The following is a 21,285-nucleotide window of genomic DNA, read 5'->3' on the forward strand; positions in this document are numbered from 1 at the left end:
AGTGTAATTATCACTCACCCTACCTCATTAAGAATAGCTCTATAGAAGCAAATATATTTCCGCTCTTATTTTTAGTATTGGTAGTAAATTTCTTAATACAGGAAGACTAAAATTGCAGTGTTCAGATTTGATTTAAATGACTGTTTTGTTGTATTTTTTTCCTGCTGTGGGAAAAACAAAAAGAAATGTTTTCTCTTATGATAAAGCATCTTCTAAATTCATAGTAGCTTGAATTCAACTAGCAGCTCTAAATTCTAATTAACGCTTCTTCCAAAGCAGATGTCAGCTTCAATTCCTATTACATAAATTAATTTATCTCTGAATATGAGGTGCATGGAGAATATTATGGTGGATAGTTCTTCACCTGTGTGTCTACATCTTTTAATAATAAGATCCTTCTTAACTCATGGGAAAACATGTCTTAAATATGCTTTAGATTTTGCAGGGGTTTGAAGTAGGACATCAGAGAGTTTTGTTTGCAATCAAATTAAGGTGCTTTAATTCAGGAATTACAAAGTAATTAAGGATGAATTAGGAAAATTATCATTGTGTTTTCAAGTGAAGTAATTTTCATTCAGCAGTCATATGAGAATAGTCGAAGTCCATTGAGGCTTAAAGGTGAAGGTGGGGGCTAATATTAGTAATTTGTATTTCTTTTCTTACTAGCTTTTATATAATAATACTTTCCATTGCCTTTTTAATTTTTTATAAGACCTTTTCTTAGACTTAGCTATTTTTTTCACATTCCCAAGATTGAACAGCTGTCAGAACTAGAAAAGAGTTGCCCTACCTTTAGAAATAAGTTCCTAAAGCCTGGATCATGGAACTTATTATGCCCTTCTCCTAGCAGATCTCAAGGGGTCTTTAAACAGCAACAGAGAAGTTATCCTGTAAATGAAGATTTGAATCCAGAGTCGTTTCTTTCAAGTGTCAAAGTTTTAATCATTCATAGTCAGTAATGCCAGCAAACCGAATGACAGAAAGATAACTCAGAGGACAGAGATCCTTTGTGTTCTAACTGAGATAAACCTGTTTGTTTACTGAACCATGAGATGCTGTAGCAGGTATCTTAAGATTTTCTGGTACAGTTAGAAAACAATATTTTGTATGAGACTAAGGGTATGTAATTTCCTGATTCTTTTGCAAAGTCATCTCGAGAAATAAATAACAATCTTTTTCACCGAGATTCATATCACTACTGGTTAGCTGCTAAGTGGCATGGTTGTACTGTTTTAAAGAGAAATGTGGGGTTACTAAATTGATGCTTGGAAATAGCATTAATTCAGGGACAAATCATTTTTGGATGTGTTGATGAGAATTCTAAGTAATACTGCTGGACTCTATGGAGTTAGCTCATTGAATCAGGAAGAACAGAATTTAGAGGCATCTACAGAAATTATTCTTTCAAAGATCCCTGCACTTGCTTTTATGCCCCATGAGCCAAAATCAACACAGTTTTGTTATCTACTTTACAATGTACTCTTTGGTGGTGGATGCAGGTGGCCTGGCTGCATTCAAAAGAATAAATAAATGCCCAGTGGAATGGGTATCCCATGTCCAGAAAGTTTCTTTATTGAGATTTGCTTTGATGTAGGCATGAGATACTGGTATTTTGAAATAACTGAATTGTGCTTGCCTTAGGAGCAGTGTGTTTGTTGCCTGTTATGGCAGAGGTGAGATGCTATTGCTGATGCCTGATCAGGAGGACTTTCATGGTGTTACTACTCTGGAGTGTTCAGTAGTGGCTTTTGCAGAGCCTCTCCTTGCACAGACTACAGCTCCCTAAAGGCACCAGTGAGACCAGGATGGCTTTAAATGATAGCTGCCATCATGCTAAATGACACTGGAAAGTGAGAAGCTGAAAGACCCGTTAGCTGCTGATTTGTGTCATAGTTATCCTTCAAGGCAGGTCATGACAAGTTGTTGAGAGATAATAACCTGGCTGCTAATGCCCAAGGAGGAGTTCAACTTCAGCATTAATCTTGTTTTGTGGCTTTTGTCAGTGTGGCATAAAGGTAGGTGTGTTGTAATTGATCTCCAAGCCAGAAAGGAGATGTTAATGTGTAGCCAGCACCAGAATAGTAAAAATGAAGACCAGTGGAATAATAGAGAATTCTTTGTTCACTTACGGAAAGATTTACAACTTCCTCAGCCAGCTGAGAACACGTTATTATATTGTCAAATTTTAGTAATTTTGCACTGATGCGTAGAAAATCATCTGCGAATCACCAGATAACCTGATAAATTCAGATCCACTAAATTACTTGGAATGGTTTTAGACACGCTGTGTCTAAAAATTGCAGTTCTCAAGGCTCCTATTTAGCTCCCCTCTAACTCCAGCAGTGCCTATGATTTTGCTGATATTCTTTACTGTGTCTCGCATACTCAGAAGTGCTGTAACCTTGATAAAACTAAGTCTCTATTTAATGTCCATGCTCCATCATTATCCACAAATCAAATATCAATATGGCCTTTGTGTCTTGTTGCAGTTCATTTTCTCAGGCATGTGTTGTGTGCTGCACAAGAGCCAGCAATAAGAGTCATTTCTTATAAGGCCACAGTTTATGTGGATGGCAGTGTCCCCAGAGTGGCAATATTTGCTGTGCAGCCAGTGGGTTGGTGGTCCCAGCATGCTTCCAGCCCTGTGTCTCCTCTGCCTGGAGACCACTCTGTGCAGCCAGGAGTGAGGCAAGTTGAGTTCCGTGAATCCCTCCATTTAAGACTCTGTAACAAAGATAGAAAAGAACAATCTGAGATATGACATTTAAGCACATTACTGAGCATCATCCGAAGCCTGATCCTTGATTGGTAGAGCCCGATGTAATTCCTTGGATTTTAGCACACTGAAAAACAATTTAGGCCAGTGTGGGAAGGAGGTCTGGCCCATAATTTTTCACAGTAATGAAATCCCAGATGTCAGGTATCCCCTTTGCTTGTGTTGTCTTGGCTGAAAAAGAGATGATGACTCACAGTGAGTTTGTAGGTGAGTGAGCTATAGCATAGCATGAAGAGAGTAAATGCCAGTAAATCAGCAAACATGGATGGCCAAATGTGGCTGTAAATGGGAGTCCTGTACTTGTTCTCACAGCACATTTGGTGGTAAGGCTTTAATTATTTTAAAAACATTAGTGCAGGTATCCCATATTTCATGTGAAATAGCAATCTGTAATTGTGCCTCTCTGGATGGATAAATATCCCCTAGCACAGGATCAGGGCCATAAAGGACAAACCCCACTTTCCAGGAAGTGCCTTCTCCTCTCCCTCCATCAGGATCATAGATTCACTTGGTGACACCTCTCTGACATTTACTCTCTGAGATCCCACACTTCTCCCTCTGTGATGTATGATGTGGTAGTAAAGTCAAATTAATGCATCTCTCAAGTCCAAACAGAGCCTGATGTCTTCTTTTGTAAAAGCAGGTTATAATTTTTGTTACCTACCCTGTAATTTTCAACCTATGAACATTTTCCCTTTAATTCTATTGTATCATTTGCATGCTCTGCCAAGCTGAACAGAGAAAACTCAAGTCTGCAGGTCACATTTATTAGCAGAAGCAATACTCCCAAGGTATATGCTTGATTAATTTTTCATCTTTAAATAGATAGGACTGCCCAAAAATTGAACATACTTGTCTAAGAGGGAGAGAAGAGTCATTAAAGGCACTGATGAAGTAGCAGTAATTTCAGGACAGATTTTCATGTATTGATTTTTAACTGTTGGAGAGAAATTGTGATGTTTTTGATAAAGTCCTGTGAAGACATGCACATTGTTTGTCAAACAAATCTCCATTTAGCTTTCAGTGGTAATCCAATCCAATCCAAACTCAGTGTCTGAGAATCACATTTTTCCAACAGTTTTTATTTTCTCCTAAACAACATTCTTGGTAGCAAATAAAAAGGTAATTTCTAGTTATAGGAAGCAGAAACTGAGTCAGGACTAGACCTGTAGATATTCCAACTTGGCCCTGTGATTTCTGATCCTGGGTCTTGGCTTTCTCTGCCCCAGGCTCCTGATCTACCTCTGTGTCTGGAGCCACTAGAGGAGTGAACTGAAGCTGAAGGGGATCACACCTGGGCATGATAGAGGTGTTAGAAAAGCAAAGAGCAAGTGAGATGGGAGAAGCAATAAAGTAGAATTCTTTGCAATGTTTTCCTAAGAATTGAGGAATTCACATAATATGAAACTCTTACTGGCTGACATTTTACTATGATGATGTTTTTCCTCAGCAATAATAGGATGACCACTGATAAAAAGCAACTACACCATTAGGTTGATTATGCTATTGTGTGAGAAGAGTTGACCTTGCCCTGGTGTTAGACCTGTAACAAAAGAATCAGTACAAAACCAGGAAAAACTACAGCTGCACTTTCTGAAGTTGTTGTTGGGAGGTAGGTTTAACTATTTAAACTGCTATGGGAAGTGTGCCTGCTCCCTCTGAACCTACGTGCACATTTACTGGAGTTCTAAGCCCTTAATGCTGGCACCAGGAGACATCTGTGATCCCCTTCTCTGCCCCTGTATAGATCATCCTTGGTACAGCCACAAGCTGAGAGTGTCCCAGCTCCTGCTGCTTCAGGCACTGGCTGGAGAGCCTACTGCAGGTACCACAGGACACGGTTGCTTTCCGAGTACCTCCTTTTTGTCTAAAAGACAACCAACTCTCAACTGCTCTTGCATGTAAAGGTTTAGTGAAACAAAACCCAAATCCTCTGTCAGAAGCATGAAGAGCAGGCAGATAGTCTCTGAAACACTGAAGGAAAATTACCCTTGTATTTTCATCAAAATATGAAGCCATCACTGAGTGAAAAATTTTGTTACCTGTGATACATGAACTTAAAGATGTTTTTTCCTTTAGGAGGAAGAAATGCTGTTCATTGTCTTGCAGTTTTCAAATGGTTATTTTTTATAAATCAATATTAAGATGTTGTGAGTGTGTGTTTTGTCACTGAATTACACATTTGTGTTCTGATAAAAGGAGAGCACTGTAGAAAAGAAAAAGGTGTCAAGTTAACTCATACTGAGCTTGTACAATGGTTTTCTTGTCTTTGATAGAAGCTAAAATAAAACAATGAATAACAAAGTGTGCTCACATAAAATGCCACTGGTGTTCAGCTGTCTGGGTTGCTTCTTTGGGTTTTGATGAAATCCAGAGGCAGTAATACATGTGCATTTACCAGACTTATTGTAGATAAAAGATCTGTCAGACTCAGCAGGAACATGATTTCTTGGATTGTAACAATGAAGATGCCCATGCTTCCCATAACTTCGCTATGGCCAGGTTTTTATTCTTGGGCTCTGTATAGCAACTAACCATGGAGAAATTCACCAGGAAACTTTAGTTCCTTTTCCTGTCAGGCAAACAAGATGCATCATGATATTTTAATCAAACCTACAACATTTAAAAATAATCTGCACTAGTTAATGTTTGTGTTACTATATAACATGAATTAATTTTTACTTGACCTTTTCTATAATATTGATCCCCAGATCTGCCATTGGGAAGCTGGGAGTGGAGGCATTCGAGGCAGTGTACAGCTGCCTCAAGCAAGCGAGACGGCAGAATGCCAGTGAGGAGGAGATCAGGAGCTCTTTGGAGAAACTGGTTTCTAGAGCAAGTGATTGCTTCGAAGTGGATCAGCTGCTGTATTTCGAGGAACAGCTGCAGGCTTCAGAGCCACATCTCCAGCTGTGACAGTGTGTCTGCAACAGCTGGGAATGGCACCGAGGAGGAGGGGAACTCCTTCAGACCAGCAGGCAAGTACAGGAGTATCACCGGCCAAGGGCTATATACAAATCATGGACAGGACAGGACTGCTGAGGAACGAGTCTCAAGCTGTTTTACTTTCCAGCATCAGTCTCATTATGTGGTTATGTCAATAGGAAGATGCTAGCAGCTCACATCTCAGGCAGTAGACAAAGAACTTAATGTTGCAACAAAGCATATTGACAGTAGTTCCATCCAATCGCTATAAGCACACGTGCCTTTGGTCAAAACAATGCTTGCTTATTCAGAATACAATCCCTGCTTGTAAGCCTTAAAGTACAATGCACAGAGCTCCATTATTAAGCTTAGAACTTTCTAATATCTTGTTAGATATACTTTTCTGTAGCTTAGGGAGTTATTCTAGAAAAGTGTTAATACACAGACCATTGTTCTATTTGTCCTTACTTTTCTACTTATATAATTTTTCTGCTGACAAATCTTATGGCTACTGCTTAGCAGTAGTTGCTGTTCTACTGCCTTTGAGGCCTGCCTTTTGCAGCTTTCCCAAAACCCTCTGATTTTAAAGACTCCCACACATGAGGTATTTGGAGGACACTGCTGAGGGTAATGTAGTACATAAGCATGTGGGTAAGCTCCATTTGAGAGTCCAGACTGCAGTGAGAAGTGGGTAAATATGGCACAAGTTTCAGGAGCAGGAAGAAGAACAAATGTTCGTGTCACTGGAGGGAGGATTCACATTTACCTGTGTCCCCTTCTTCTGCCACTTAAAGCAAAGGAAGGGTGTTCTGGACTGTGGCTGGATGCCAGTCCTGCGCTCAGTGCATCACTGGCAAAGCTGCCTTTGATGGAATGATGCAGGATTAGACTCCAGCTGCTGTTGATGTCTGTGCTAACTTGTCCATATGATACTTAAGGTCATAATTTTTGTAATTTGGCTGATTTACTCTTAAACATATATGTATATGTAGGGCCACTCAGCCCCTAATTGTCTTGTTATTATTGATTGTTCAAAAGGGCTGCATTTAATCTGAGCTTTAAAGAAACTGTGGACATACATACATATGTGAATATTTATATACATATATGCATGCTCACATACACAGAGATAGGGATGTGTGTATTCATAATGGCAGAAATATGTCTGGTCATACACTGTTCCTGTCTAAAGAGTTTTGGATTAAATTCATTCAAAAATAGAACAATAAACTGATTTTTTTTTTCTGCCTTGCAGATTGTTACTGTTAATGTTCTTTCTTAGTGTTTATGCTCCCTTCTTCATATGCATCCCACTCCTGCTGATTTCAACTCTCTATCAGGCTCTGATTATGCACTTAATGTTTTCCTTCTACCTCTTCCTTCCTTATTCTGCATTCCGAGCTCTTTCCTCCATCTGTGTAAGAGAATAAAGGTTAACAAAGTCATACAATTGGTAAAGGAATCTAAAATGAATTGTAGACCAAATGAATTTTAGGCATTGAGCCATTATCATAATCCTTATGCTTCCTGATTTTTCACCACAACTCTTAAAGGACTTTGGGACTGTACTAAATGAATTAGAAGAAATTCATAATAGGAATATAAAAAAAACATTTCTATTTGACCTGAGTTATTTACAGTGAAGTATACCAGTATTGATGGTCAATTAAGCAGTGCTACTGAACCATCTTTAAAACGTATGTTAAGAACAAAGCAAAAGGTAAGTAGAGTCATCTAAATCTATTTTAGCAGCAGCATAAGCCAAGGAAGCAAAAGGCACCCCCAGCTACAGATTATGTAGCACTGTACTTCCAGCTCAAAGTAATAAGACATTCTGGTATGTTTCAGCTTTTTCTAGCTTCAGCTTTTATTTAGAATACAGGGTGTTACAAGCCAGAGACTAAAGTCCACTATGATGTTCACTGAGGTAGGAAAACACATTTGTTTGTCAGGTTTCAGTCTCTTTCCTGTTACTTCTTCTTGACTCACACTCCCCATCCTTCTCAATGTTGTGTAGGTGTGCCTGATTCCATATTTTCTGCACATAACTTAAGATAATTTTAAAACAGAAGTGCTGAAGTCCAAGATACAGGAGGAGAGTTGGATGTTGCAGGGACTTTTAAGTCCAAAAGTGAACAATGAGTAACTGACACGGTGAGAATAATGTCAGAGGAAGATAATCTTCACTCCTTCTTTTACCTTTGCTGCTAGGTGATTTATCACAAAAACTTCAAAACCAGCCTCTGTAAGCAGTCAATGCGCTTTTTATTAGTGACAAAGACTTCTTCAAGTTTTTTTCCATGCAGCTTACAAGAAAAAATACCTGGGTATTACCTTTCTAATGGGTCAGGATCCTTAAGACAGTCAAGGACTCAGATGATCATTAAAGAGAAACCTTTAAAACCTGAAAAACATGGTTCAGTCACTCAGATTTACTTCAGGGAAACGGTTGCTCTCTGATGAGCAGTATTTTCTTTCATTTGTTGCACAGGAAAAAGAGCTCACAGTGCCTTTTACGCTCACTTAGTTGCTTTCTGCTCTCTGCAGGGAATGACCTTCAAGGCACTTGAGGATCTGGAGGTTACTGGTTTACTGTTTGTATGCTTTAAACCATACTTTGTTTCATTTTGTGGGTTTTTTACATGAATCATACCACAATTAACCAATGTAGTACACACATTAAACACAGCAGGAAGTTTTTGCCTTTGAGCTGTAGTAAAAGCACAGAATTACATCCCATGGATTTAACAGAAATTTTTTACATTACTGTTTGACTTGCAAAGTTCCATTGCTGGTGGTCATTAGTAGAACTCTAAAAGGAAGGAGGAGGATTGTTGATATCATACATCTTCAGTAATAAAAAAGCAACAGAACTGCTGGAAGTAAATGTGAGGAAATAAATGTAAAGGCATTAAGTTCCTGGACATAAATCTTTATAAAAAGTCCCATTTAACCTACATATTTGTACCAAAAGCTTTGCAAGCATGAGGCAACCTTGCTGCCTTTTTTATTGATTCTCTTAAAAATGCTGCAAGATGAATTGCTTGGTGAAGAGATACTGAAAACAAAGGAAGTTTGTTTTCACATTTTTTAAATGTTTTGAGGCCTTAAACCTGGTATAAAGGTGCTTGAACTATAAAGGGAAAAACAACACCTGAGTTTTCTGATAAGAAAATATAACTGTCAGTTTCTTGTTGACAGCTGGATTAGGAGGCACACCAATTCTATTTTTCACAGCAAACAAAAAGGAAATCCTTTCTTAGAGGTGATTGTTCTGCTGGATAATTTCTAGAAAGCATCAGAATTCCTCTCTGCAAGATGAAATAGAGATTCCCAGTGCCTGAAAATCCTGTCTGCAGGAAAGGACCTTCCTCCCTCGGGGACCTGGCTTTGTGACTGTTGCCCTGTAATGACCAGGCTCTCCCATCAAAACCACAAACCTGCACCTGGCACAGCAGGAGCTCACCCCTGGCCACTGCTGGATCTCCAGCTCCACACATAACTGGGGCAATGGAGCATCAAGAGACACACAGGTGAAAAAAGGGTAGGAGGCAGCAAAGTGGCCATATGGATAATGCAAAGGGTGGCCTTTCATCTTTGATATAAGTCAGCTCAGACTGACCTGTGGGTGCAACCACTGTTATCTGAGGGGATTTAGTGGGCAAGAGGAGAAAAGCTCAAACAGGAGATTTGTTTGGAAACAGGATAAATATGAACGAAGGCACATTTATCTTTGTTATTTTGTATGTAATATGTGTGCACAACACAGCCTAACCTGAAAACTCCTTAACCTCTCTCCACTGAATAATCTTGTTTTTCAGGAGGGAGAAGTTCAGCACAAAGTTCCTGCATGTAATTATTGGTAGTAAGTAGAAGTCTAATGAAAATGCCCTCTCCAGATGCTGATTTGGCTGATGGTTATTCCTGTTCAGGAATATGACTGCCTTGGTAATAAATACCCAGATGTGCTGGATATAAGCACATAAGAAGAGCTGTCTAACAGCAAAGGCAGATTTATCTGTATTTATGTACAGACTGGTCAGGCACAGAGGGTGGGCAAGGGATGGAACAGGATGAAAAGGTTTGCAAGTTCCTTCCTCTTGCTCCTTCTTCTCATATACTTAGTTACCACACCCAGTCCTACTTATTTTTGTCACTTTTTTGTGGTTGGGGGAATAAAGAGAGAGTGAATGGCCTTTTCTGAAGGCCACTGAATTATTTAAAATGAGACTAAGAATGAAAACCTAACAGGAAACCTTGCTGTAAGTGGTCACAGCAAGAGAAGACCATGCAAATGCTTCTGGTTCCTAGAACTAAGGGTCCAGTTTTCTTTTATCTGGGTTGGAATATGGCCGTCATGGCTGGGAAGTTAGTTAGTATTTACAGATAATTTTCCCTGTTAGCTCTGCAGACAGGTTTCAGTCCTCAGTTGTTCATGAATTATTAACTACAGCCTCCTGACTTCCAGTGCTCTCACACTGTGCAGTTGGTCACCTCCCCATCAGGTCAGAAAGCAGAATGCAGGTCCTGGGAAAACTTCCAGCAGAAAGAGCAGTTGAGGAAAACAGACATTTAGTCAGCTGGTTTAAAAGTACACCTCTTGGGTAAATATTTTCCATTCCACTTGATGACACCTGGTCAGGTATTTCCAATGTTTTGCAATGTGCCAGAAACACGCACTGTGATTATCATCCTGTAGATAAAATGGGCTTGACTTTGTTGGAATTTTTATTATTACATGTGTAGCTGTAATCAAAGTACAAAGGCAGTGGTGTGCAAACAATAAGAAAAAATACCTCTGGAGAAAATTGGCAAATGAAAGAGAAGATTATTGCTTTGTACTAGTTAACTGTCCTATGTATTGATATAACATTCAGAAGCTGCAGTCTGTCTTGTGGAGCCCGAGAATGTCATATCTATGTAGATATATCTACACAGAGAAATGAATTGTGACTCTCTCATGAACTGTCTATCCATCAGTCATCTCCCTCTACATCTAGGCATGCACACACAAACATATTTATATACATATGGGCCTGTATAGATCCTGATGTACAGCATGTTACCAAACCTTCAAGAATACATTTTCTCTCTTGATAAACGAAGTATCTGCCAGCTGCTCCAAAAAGTTCTTCTGAGCAGGTAAATACACAGCTGAATGAACCTTGAGCAGAAAAAAACCTGAATGTTTTGATCAGGTACTGCACCAGGCACCGTACAAAAGGGCTCCAAGGCAATCCCAGCCTCCCAGGCCTCCCAGCTGAATTGTCCAGCAGGAATATGAGGGGAAGATGGTTCAGAGAAGTAACCTGAGCTTGTGTAGCAAAATGCAACAGGAAGCCAGCCAAGGTGAGCACTCCTCCTATCCTTACTTGATGCTGGGCCAGGCAGTCAGTGGTGGCTTCTGGATAGCAGGGTAAGGCAAGGCATAAAGGAGGATGCAGTGTTGTGAGATGGATTTTAAAATCCATGAAAACCCAGTATTTAATGAAATATGACTCTGTGACTGTGCATGGAAGTGTGTGTGTGATGGACTGTCAATGAGGTGATTCTGTGCCAGAGCTTTATGCCCTAGAGGTGATCAAGTGCTATGAAGAAGCTGGGAATCTGTGAATTGCTCTCCTCTCTCCATTGCTATCTGCTGATCCCTCAAAAACTGCCTTACTGTACCATGGCATGCAGATATTCCCCTGGGCTGTGTTATTTCCTCTCAGCATCTCTAATATGAGTTCTATTTCAGGTTTTTTCATATAGAAATCTCTTTCTGGCTGAGGCTGCTCTATTGATCTGTGTCTATAAAGGGTCAGCAGTGTGAGAGTGGTCTTAAATAATGCATTGGAGTTTTCTCCCTCTGCTCTCAGTGCGTTCTGGGGAAATGCTCTGTAGAACTGCCATGGAATCTTCCTAGCCTGAACTGTCTCCGTTGGCTTGTCCTTTTTTCTCCCCAGATCCACAAGGACAGAAAGCAAAGTGAACTCAAGGTTCTTAGTGTGTAGAATAGATGCTGTTATTTAATGTCCAGAGGCCATTCTTTAAATCAAGAGAGGCTGCTTCTCTTGTTTTGTAAGATGGTTTTGAGTGTGAGCGTTATATTATTGATGCCTTTAGGCATCTGACAATCAGTGGCATAGTTTTGCCATCCTGTCTCTACCAGTGAGTTGGTTTTTTTCCCCACCTCAAAACAAAGCCTGCATGTTTTGAATGCTCTTTTGGCAGGAGGTTGGCTCTTGAGGCTGACAGTGAAAGCTCCTGACTCCCTAGAGGCCTAATTTTGTCAGTTACTCATGCATGTTCTTCTACAAACTGTCTTGGCAGCTGGGGACTGTGTTTCTGGGTGGGGGTGGTAGTCCAACAAGTGTAAGCAAGGGTGTTAAAATGATCCTTCTATTGCCTGAGGACAGCAGGAATCATGTCCAGGTAGCACAGTGGGAATGGAGACAGCCAGAGCAGCGCCAGGCCTGAACATCTCCCTGGTGCTGCTGGAGGATCTGCCAGGGTTTGCTGCATCCCAGGTGGGCCAGGAGAGTCAGGGACCCTCTGGATTCAAGTTCAGTGCTTGCTGTTTTGTACTACTGCAGAGAGGAGATTCATGGAGAGCAAACCCTTGTAAAGACAATGAGTCTCCAGACTACCTAATGACTACATAATGAGTGTCTAAGCACTGCACCATTATTGATTTTTAATTGCCTTCTTTCTGGCTTTGTGCTAGAAAATGAAAAAGGAGCAAATACTACACGTAATGAGGGAAGATGATTAAAAAGTAATACCTAAGAGACACCCAGTTGTTTGTGGAAAAGACCACAAGAATAATGTGATGTGAGAAACCAGCACTGCTGTGTCCCTGCCACCTCTTTGGATTTTTACAGCTGTTAAAAATTGAAGTTGTTTTCAGTGAGATCTAGCAGAAAAACAGATTATTTGGTATCAGCAATGTAATTAAACTTATGGATTTTATTAACTCAATAAATATTGGTTAATTGCCACTGCATGGAAAATCCAGTCCACTTCACCAGGTCAGTGCAGATGGGCATTTCAGAGGTTGCTCTTTAGTACTGTGCCCTTTCTGATGTCTGCTCAGATTATTTTTGACTGCATTGAGTGAATGTGCATTACTTTGAGCAGTAGACAGCAGAAAGCAATTGAGAGTAGACCAAATGAGCCCTAAATCCATCATGCATTTAAGCATGTGCTTAGCTGTGAATGCCAGCCTCACTGCTGCACAATTGCCAGGGAAACAGGGAGCACTGGGTTGCTGTAAAGAGCAAAACACAGCACAGGAACTCTTTGCTCATAAAACAGGTAGCTCTTCAGAGCTAGAAGCCCACCTTTGAAGCTACACACATTCAGAAGGCTGAGAAGACCTCCAGCCACTGAGACAGTGCCTCAGCCCGGTGGCCCAATCAGCTGAAATAAATTAATATAGGTTTATATAATCAACAGATAAATTTAATTAAAATGTACATAGATTAAATACGTTCCTATTCCTATAACAACAGTTAAATGGCAGAAAATGCGGTTTTGAGGAGAAACCTGCATAATATCGCTTCTCAGCTCTGAAGGGTATGCATTTGTGAGGTATTGTACCCTGAACCAACAGAAAACTCTGGCCAGACGTTAATGTCTCTAATTTTACCCTTTTATTTCTCTCTTTCTCTTTCCATGCCATACATTTTGTCACCAGGCACTAATCTGACAGGTCCCTCTTGTTTGGCTTCTGCTCTGCTGGAGTTTATGGTAACTCTTAGTGCAACATTTTGTACTCCAGTGTTTTCATAATGAAAACTCCCTTCCTTCCTTCCTTCCTTCCTTCCTTCCTTCCTTCCTTCCTTCCTTCCTTCCTTCCTTCCTTCCTTCCTTCCTTCCTTCCTTCCTTCCTTCCTTCCTTCCTTCCTTCCTTCCTTCCTTCCTTCCTTCCTTCCTTCCTTCCTTCCTTCCTTCCTTCCTTCCTTCCTTCCTTCCTTCCTTCCTTCCTTCCTTCCTTCCTTCCTTCCTTCCTTCCTTCCTTCCTTCCTTCCTTCCTTCCTTCCTTCCTTCCTTCCTTCCTTCCTTCCTTCCTTCCTTCCTTCCTTCCTTCCTTCCTTCCTTCCTTCCTTCCTTCCTTCCTTCCTTCCTTCCTTCCTTCCTTCCTTCCTTCCTTCCTTCCTTCCTTCCTTCCTTCCTTCCTTCCTTCCTTCCTTCCTTCCTTCCTTCCTTCCTTCCTTCCTTCCTTCCTTCCTTCCTTCCTTCCTTCCTTCCTTCCTTCCTTCCTCCCTCCCTCCCTCCCTCCCTCCCTCCCTCCCTCTTTCTCTCTGTATTTAACTCTAAGAATCTTTCTTCTAAGTGCATACTGCATGTCTACATCCCTGTAACATCTTAGAAAATTATCCCTTCAAATTCCTGACAGGCATCAAGCCTAAAAGGTAAAATTGTTCTGATGCTTTGGATCAATTGTTACACTTTCTACATATTTAGTAGCAGCCTCCTCTTAAAAGACACTAGAACTATATTTCTGTCACATCCCTTCTTTTTGCTTTCCTTCCCTTTTCTAAGGACTGAAATTCTCCCTTATGCTTTCCAGGGCTTCCTCAATTTTAAATTAGTTTTGAGCTTTCAAAAATAATGAAAACCAAGATTCTACCTAGCAAAGATAGGTGAACATTAAGCAATACTTCATGGCAAGACAAAAGCACCCTTCTGGCTAAAGAGAGTCTGCAAGGCCAAACAACAGAGAGACAAGTCATTAAAAACAAGTTTTTTCAGCTGCCAAAAGAAAAGACAGGTTTTCAGAATTCTTGCTATGAAATGAAATATCTGGAAGGCAATAAGAAAAATGAGAAGCGTCATTTAGGCATTATTCTTACTAAAAAAATCTACAGTATTTTAGTATTATCAGGACACGAGTCTAATTCTTTGACATCAAGCCACATTTTTATTATTGCATTTATATTCAAAAGAAACAGGAGAAAGGTCATTCCGTTATTGTCATCTGAGAAAATACACATTTTTTTCATCTTATTAATCTAAATTTGGCAGCAAAGAATGTAAGAGATTAAAAGCCTGGACAGATGACTTTGAAGAAAAACACTTTTCTTTGAGATTTATGTATTTTTCTAGGAAAGTAAAAAGAATTTGAAAATGTCTGAAGTGTGAGCTGCATCACCTGATCGTGTGAAAATGAGCTTCAATCAAACAAGCTTTGATTTCTCAGAGAAGGAAGCACGCTTTCAATGTACTCATTTGCAATCAAAAAGCCTAGACAGATTTGACTTTTTCTTTTGCAGCAACAGATTCAGGGAATTGCAGAACCTGAGGATGTGTTGATTTAATGACAATTCCCATGAATTATAATGAGCGGTTCTCACACCTGTGAACATTTCCATTTCCCCACAGTACAGCAGCAACTCATTTAAAATTGCCCAAGAGCAGGAAGATATTATTCCTTGGGCAGTCACTAACTAGAAAAGTCACACAGCTCCTTGTGTGAACCATATCTTAGGTTCAAGATGATGGAACCTGGTCAGGATGTGTAACAACAGGATCTTAGGCCAAAAGCAGAGTGTCATTCCCACCTCCATCTGTAAGAACTGCAGATGCCGTGGTTGGACCTCACATGGGCAATGCTACACTGGCACTGCCCCTAAGGCAGAACATGATCCTGTTTCCACCAGGATGTCTCATTGCAGAGTCAGTGAAAGGAGATGATCAAGAGAAATATGTCCCCAGGGTTGCAGGTGGTGTGGTTTTGTTGGGTCACAGAACAAGAACAGTCAAGCATGCAGTTTTAGATGGTGAGGATTGGTGAACTGCTGCCTGACAGCCCTGATCTGGCCTGTGCAGCCCAGCACCCCAGTCCAGGGCTATCCCGTAAGTTTTCAGGCTTTTTCCAAAAGATAAAACCTCAAAGTTGGTGCTATGGTGTAAAAGGAGCCTGCATTCCCGCTGCTGACATCTGTCCATAATTCCAACAAGGCACCAGAGACTCATACAAAGGAAGACAGAGCTAGCACTAAGATGTGAAGTGTTATTGTTGCTTAGTGCTCATGGTTTCTGCCTTATTGTGGCCATTTCTCCCTTTTCCTTCTCCCTTTGTCATATCCTTCTCTCAGATACGAGTTACTGTCACCAAAGAGGAAAAGCAACTTGCTGGGGCTGCTGCCTAGGCACGAGCTGCTAATTATAGACCAGGAGCAGGTATGTTGTGAATCTGTCTTGATTAACGAGCGAGCAGCTAGGCTGAGGGTCTCCAATTTTGTCCTGTGTGTCAGCAGACTGGCTTCTCTCCTGGCTTGTTGTTCAGGAACCAGAACAGCACTCCTGCTGGGAGTGCTCCTAGTGGGAACTGGCCTTGCACTGATTAGCCTGCAGGTACAGAGGCCTGAAAGCAGCATGCCAGGTGCCATTGTTCATCCAATGTGGCCTTTAGACACCCACTTAAACCCACTGTCCTCAGCATTTGTTGTGAAAACAAGATGAAAACTCATTTGGTGGCGAGATGAGTTTTATTCTCAGAAAGAGCTTTCACTCTTGGTTTTGTGACTTTGTTCTGGTTGTCCAGATATAGCAGTGACTTCTCAGTCACTGCTGCTGGCCATGCCACCTCTCTGTCTGTGGTGGGTTGAGTGGGAATGAATGCTTCATTCCACTTGGACCACACAGCCCCCCCCCATGGCTCTGTAGATGGTTGTATTTCCATTGTGGGTGATGATGTATTAGAAAACTGTTTCTTGGAATGGAATGCATGAAGAGAGAAGCAGAAACTCCATATGTGCAGAGGATAAAGAGGGGAAGAAGCAAAATGCCTTGAACAGAATTATAGACCTCAAAGCCAGCCTGGTAAATGAGGATACCTCACTTGAGCTGGTAGGGACTCCTGAAAGAGACGAAGAGAAGAGAAGAGAAGAGAAGAGAAGAGAAGAGAAGAGAAGAGAAGAGAAGAGAAGAGGAGTGCTGCTGTCCCCGTGGGTGTATTTTGTCAGTTTTTTAAGTTCTCTTTCAAATAAACAGCAATCAAGTCTTTTGAGTATCAATAATACTATAAACCTGCCAGCCTCTCTAAATTCAGAGAGGGCTGGTGTGACTGACCTCATGTTTCTGATAGCTGTTGGCACTAGGGCCATACCTTAATTCATCTGATTTCAGCCAGAGCAAGGCACAGGAAAACACTGGAGAGAAAGTGATTTTCCTAATCTTACTCAGCAAATCAAATGTGAATAAGAGATTTCACAGAGTCAGCCCTTCTTTAATACCTGAGTATTGCTAAATGTGTCTGAGTTTATGCTGGGTCTGAGGAGTGCAATATCACCCATCAAACATCATGAAGCAGACTGCCTGAATTCCCTTCCCAGGACAATAAGATACATTGAAGTAGGGATGACTCTTTTAATTTTAATAAGCCAAGTGCCTTCCATTATATTAGCGCCATGAGGAATTTGAACTGAATTCAGAATAAAGCCCCTGGTCTGGCAGCAGGCTGACTGTAAGGCTGTTTGAATCACTCTTTTGTTTTTAGGTTTGCCAGTGTGAGGGTGAAGCTTCAGTGTGAGCTCTTCAGCAAATGGTTATAATGATATATCAGCTCCTTCATTAATGGAAATTAGGAAAAAGGCACCATGGATAAACAGTGTGATCTGAGATGTTATTCTCATTAAATAAGCTTTGCTTTACCCAGAGGGTGTATCACCAACAGTGGACCTGTTTGGCAGCAGAGCTATCTCCAAAGGGTGTGGAGTTGAAAAAACAATTTATGACAGGTCGTAAAATGTCCATAATGAACAAGAAGTGATGTGGCAAGAAGGCAAACCAGCAGGATACATCAGCACAGGTAAGCCCACATGCATCGCTCACCTCCCAGAGAAGCACTGAAGTGCTATTGCATAACAGCAATTAGTGCACAAGTTTGAAGAGGCTGGGGAGTCAGAAAAGGGGTGCTGGCAATTGAGAAAGTTAAAGGTGCTGGCTGGACAATCAGACAAATGTGACAGCTCTCATCAGCAGGGAGAGAAGGCAAGAACATGAAGTGGTAATGAAGGAATTCAAGATAAAGCATGTAACAAAACCTACAGCTGACAAGGTCTCCAGACATGTCCAGGTTGGTGTGTTTAACCACAGGGACCAGAGGAGACATTGATTCTAAGCCTCTGCTGTTCTGAAAAGCAAAACTTGGCAAACAGGCTCCAGCCCTCCACTGGTATGAGGATGAATCGTGGCAGCTACAAAGTTCAGTCACTGGAGTCAGTGCAGAGCTTGGTAGGTGAAATAAAAGGATCTGTACAGGGTAACCTGTATGCCACAGTAGCAGCCTGTAGTATTCCTTCTGGCTTCCCAGGCAGCTCTGCAGGTATGTTTTTTATGCAGCAACAGAAGCAAGAAGCAATTATTTTCATCAGCAGGGCTTTTTCTGTGTTTGAAGCTGCTTGGGTGAATGTTAGTTGATTGAAGAGGTGTACTCCTAAGGAATATCCCACTGACAGTGCCAACCAAGTGGCTGCCCATCTTTTCCAAGCAAAAAAGATACAGACTGACTATATTTCTGAATTCTGCTACAGTGTCCTTTAGGTAATCAGGGAAAAATATGTTCAGAGGTGTTGCCAAATTTGATTGCAGAAGTAGAAATCAAAGTCTTCTCTGGTTTCAGTGTATTTGCTTCTGAGAAATTGATTGCATTTCAATGACAGTGCACCAAAATATGAAGCGCTGAAGTTATTCAGTTAGAAACAACTTGCTGCTGCTCCTGTCTGTTTAGTCTTTCCTCACTCAGCTCATGTCACTCAGAGAAGGACTTCCATTGAAAGGAGATGCTTGCTAGGCTTTCCAGGTTGCTGTTTAATTGGCTCCATTCCCCAGAGACTAAGACTCAGAAGAAGTTTCCGAAGTTGAAATGACAGTGGTGCAAGGAAGTGTTTCCTCCTTCTCCTTTCCTTCAGCATCCCTGCATGCAGGTCCCCTCCCCTGAGAGGCCCACATACTGAGGAGCATTCAAGCCTCAACTCATGTCAGGAAGGGAGGGCATGCCGAGGTGACAGCACGTGACAATGTGATTCCACAGAGATGCAGATACCCTGGAGAAGAGTGATTCCAGCAGGGGCAGGAAGATGTGTGTGAGCTTGAGCAGAACCGAGGAGAGAGGCAGGCGGGTCTCAGCTGGGTGAATGCAGAAAGGCTTCTCAGTAGCTGCCCCCTGACAAGCTGTCAGACAGGGCTCCCTTGCTAACTACAATATCTCTGGTATCTCCACAGTGGCAGGACTCAGACTTTCAAAAGCATTTCAGAACCACAAACCTGATTCAGATTTACTGTTCCTATTACTTTCTTATTACTTCTTTTAATTATTTGCTTAAATTGATTTATATTGACTGATTAGATTGAGCCTATTCAGAATAAGACAGTGTTTCTTCTGATGTCTTAGTTCCATTAATTCAGACCAGATTCTGTAACTGTCCCTGGCTCCTTACAGAAGCAATGGATGACATCCACTGTGGAGAGCAGAGTACTTGCAATAGCTTGCAAGAATACACCTACTGCTCGTAGACAAGCTGAAAACCTCTAAGTCCATCCACAATTCATGGCTATTCCTTGAGACAAGGTTCTTAACCAGGTTCTGGGAGCTGAAGTTGTTACTAACTCGCAACACAGATGGAGCATCTCCTAAAGCCAGAGATAAAGACTTCAGATCAAAGAGGGATATGTGGGAAATGAACAGTGCCTGGAAAGCATTGCAAATGTTTGTTATCTTACTCTATATGTACATCAGGCTACTGGAGGCAGCCCAGACCAGGCTTCTTGCCTGTTATCTGCCCTTTTTTGAGCCATGGGCATTTCAGCCCCTTCTCAGCTCCAGCGTTCTTGTTCAGGGAAAGGCAACAGGCATTCTTTCCTGGTAGCTCAAGCTAAGAGGCTCTTTGTAAATACTACAAACATCCTCCCCACACTGATATCTGGATTGGAGGCAGCACATTTATAACTTTCTCTGAGAAAAGCAAAATGACTCAAGAAAGCATGTGGCTCACCAAGTTATATATTATCCCCTCTTGTTTCAGACTGCAGAACTGGGAAGTGCTAATTCCTGCTGCTTGTTCTTTTGCTTCGTTTTCATGAGAAGTATAAGCCAAGGTTGGAAAGGAATGTAGTTACAGCTTCATCAGGATAGGATAGGATAGGATGGGATAGGATAGGATAGGATAGGATAGGATAGGATAGGATAGGATAGGATAGGATAGGATAGGAAGTCTGAGAGCACTGCAGCTGTGGCACTGCCTGACTGCCACATTGGTCACAGACAGTGGGAAGGATTTGCTGAGGTACTGACACAAATACGCTGTAGATACAGCAGCTTTTTGCCACAGGTATATTGAAGCAGCTCTGCAAATTGCTACACTTCACTGCTGATACTTTCACTTGTCCACAGAAGTGTGGTACTCACACCTTGTCTAGATTACACAGAGTTAGCAAAACTGTATCTATTCTAGGACTCCTAGAGCTCTCTCAGCAGTCTTCCTTGGGATGGCAGTGCATGCTCTGGTTCTCATGTCCTTATTACAGTAGTAGATCAGTGCATTGCTGAGCACACCCAGCAAGCAGGTCTGCTTGCCATAGCTGCGCTGCTGGGCTCTCTTGTAGTTCAGTTACAGGCAACTGGAAAGGGCAGCTGAAAAACCAGCTCCATAAAGCCTGGTAGCTCATCCAACCAAGCTTTAACAAGCCTATAGCACCTTCTGCTTGGATTTGGCCAGCTGGGCAGAGGACATGCTGTGTGTGTGGTCTCCAGGAAACAGCAGCACATTGGCAGCTTCTGGCACTGCTCCATAAAATAAAAATAAGCAATATTTAAGGGTGACAGCTTACAAAAGATTTACTGCCTGATTCCCACTCTCAGTATTCACACTCCTACTTCAGCTGCTGCTCAGTCCTGGAAACCTCACTTTCCAAGTGTAACCCATCTGGCAGAATTCAACTGGCAACAGCAAGGGCTGCACTCAAACTTAACTGAATGAGCCAGAAATGAGGAAAAGATTTACTACTTGGTGAGTTTATTCTCTACTTGCAAAGAAAAAACAGGTATCTTAATTCATATTTTGTTAAAGGGGACAACAAAGCTCTAGCAAGATAGGTAAGCAGCAGCCATTGCAACTATTTTCTAAGGCAGAGTTGGAGTTTAAACAATTTTTACTGTATTTGCTTTTGCTGAAGCGGCTTCTGGACAGAGGTTAGCTTTTCCCTCTGCTATCTTGCACTAATCTAGATGAAGAAATTAAGATTCACTCTATTGAGTTACAAGACCTGTACTGACCTGTGCAACTTGGTGCTGTCAGCTGCTCCTTGCTTTGCCAGCACCCCTCTCTTTGAGCAGTCCAGCCTGGGCAAAGTATGTCCCAAGGCTGGTCATTCTCAGACATCCCTCTCTGCTTGAGCAGATGTCAACAGGCACTTCTCAATCTTTTCTCCCCAGGGAGTTCTGGAGAAGGGAATCTTTGCAGGGAATGGTGATGCCAGACTGGAGCTGGTGTGGAAAGCTGAAGGGATCTCACCACACCATGCTGGTGTGAAGTGTCTGATCTGTGTGTGGCAGCTATGTGTGGCCAGCACAAACCTCCCTCACTAATCCAGAG

The 21,285-nt window shown here is 41.6% G+C and overlaps 1 protein-coding gene across 10 annotated transcripts in view; it reads left to right on the forward strand.

The window, feature by feature from the left end:
• The window catches only part of NEK11 (NIMA related kinase 11), an 81,738-nt gene extending 74,783 nt beyond the window's left edge, over positions 1 to 6,955 (forward strand). For 8 of the 10 annotated variants that reach the window (XM_064415993.1, XM_064416001.1, XM_064416006.1 and 5 more), the window contains one exon: positions 5,488 to 6,955. In XM_064415993.1, the coding sequence (XP_064272063.1) occupies positions 5,488 to 5,891 (404 nt within the window). In that variant the 3' untranslated portion in view covers positions 5,892 to 6,955. The remainder of the gene's footprint in view (positions 1 to 5,487) is intronic. The other 2 variants (XM_064416005.1, XM_064416009.1) reach the window with 1 other exon arrangement.
• Positions 6,956 to 21,285: the final 14,330 nt, after the last annotated feature.

Source organism: Passer domesticus, chromosome 1 (assembly GCF_036417665.1).
Source record: "Passer domesticus isolate bPasDom1 chromosome 1, bPasDom1.hap1, whole genome shotgun sequence".
Taxonomy (NCBI): domain Eukaryota; kingdom Metazoa; phylum Chordata; class Aves; order Passeriformes; family Passeridae; genus Passer; species Passer domesticus.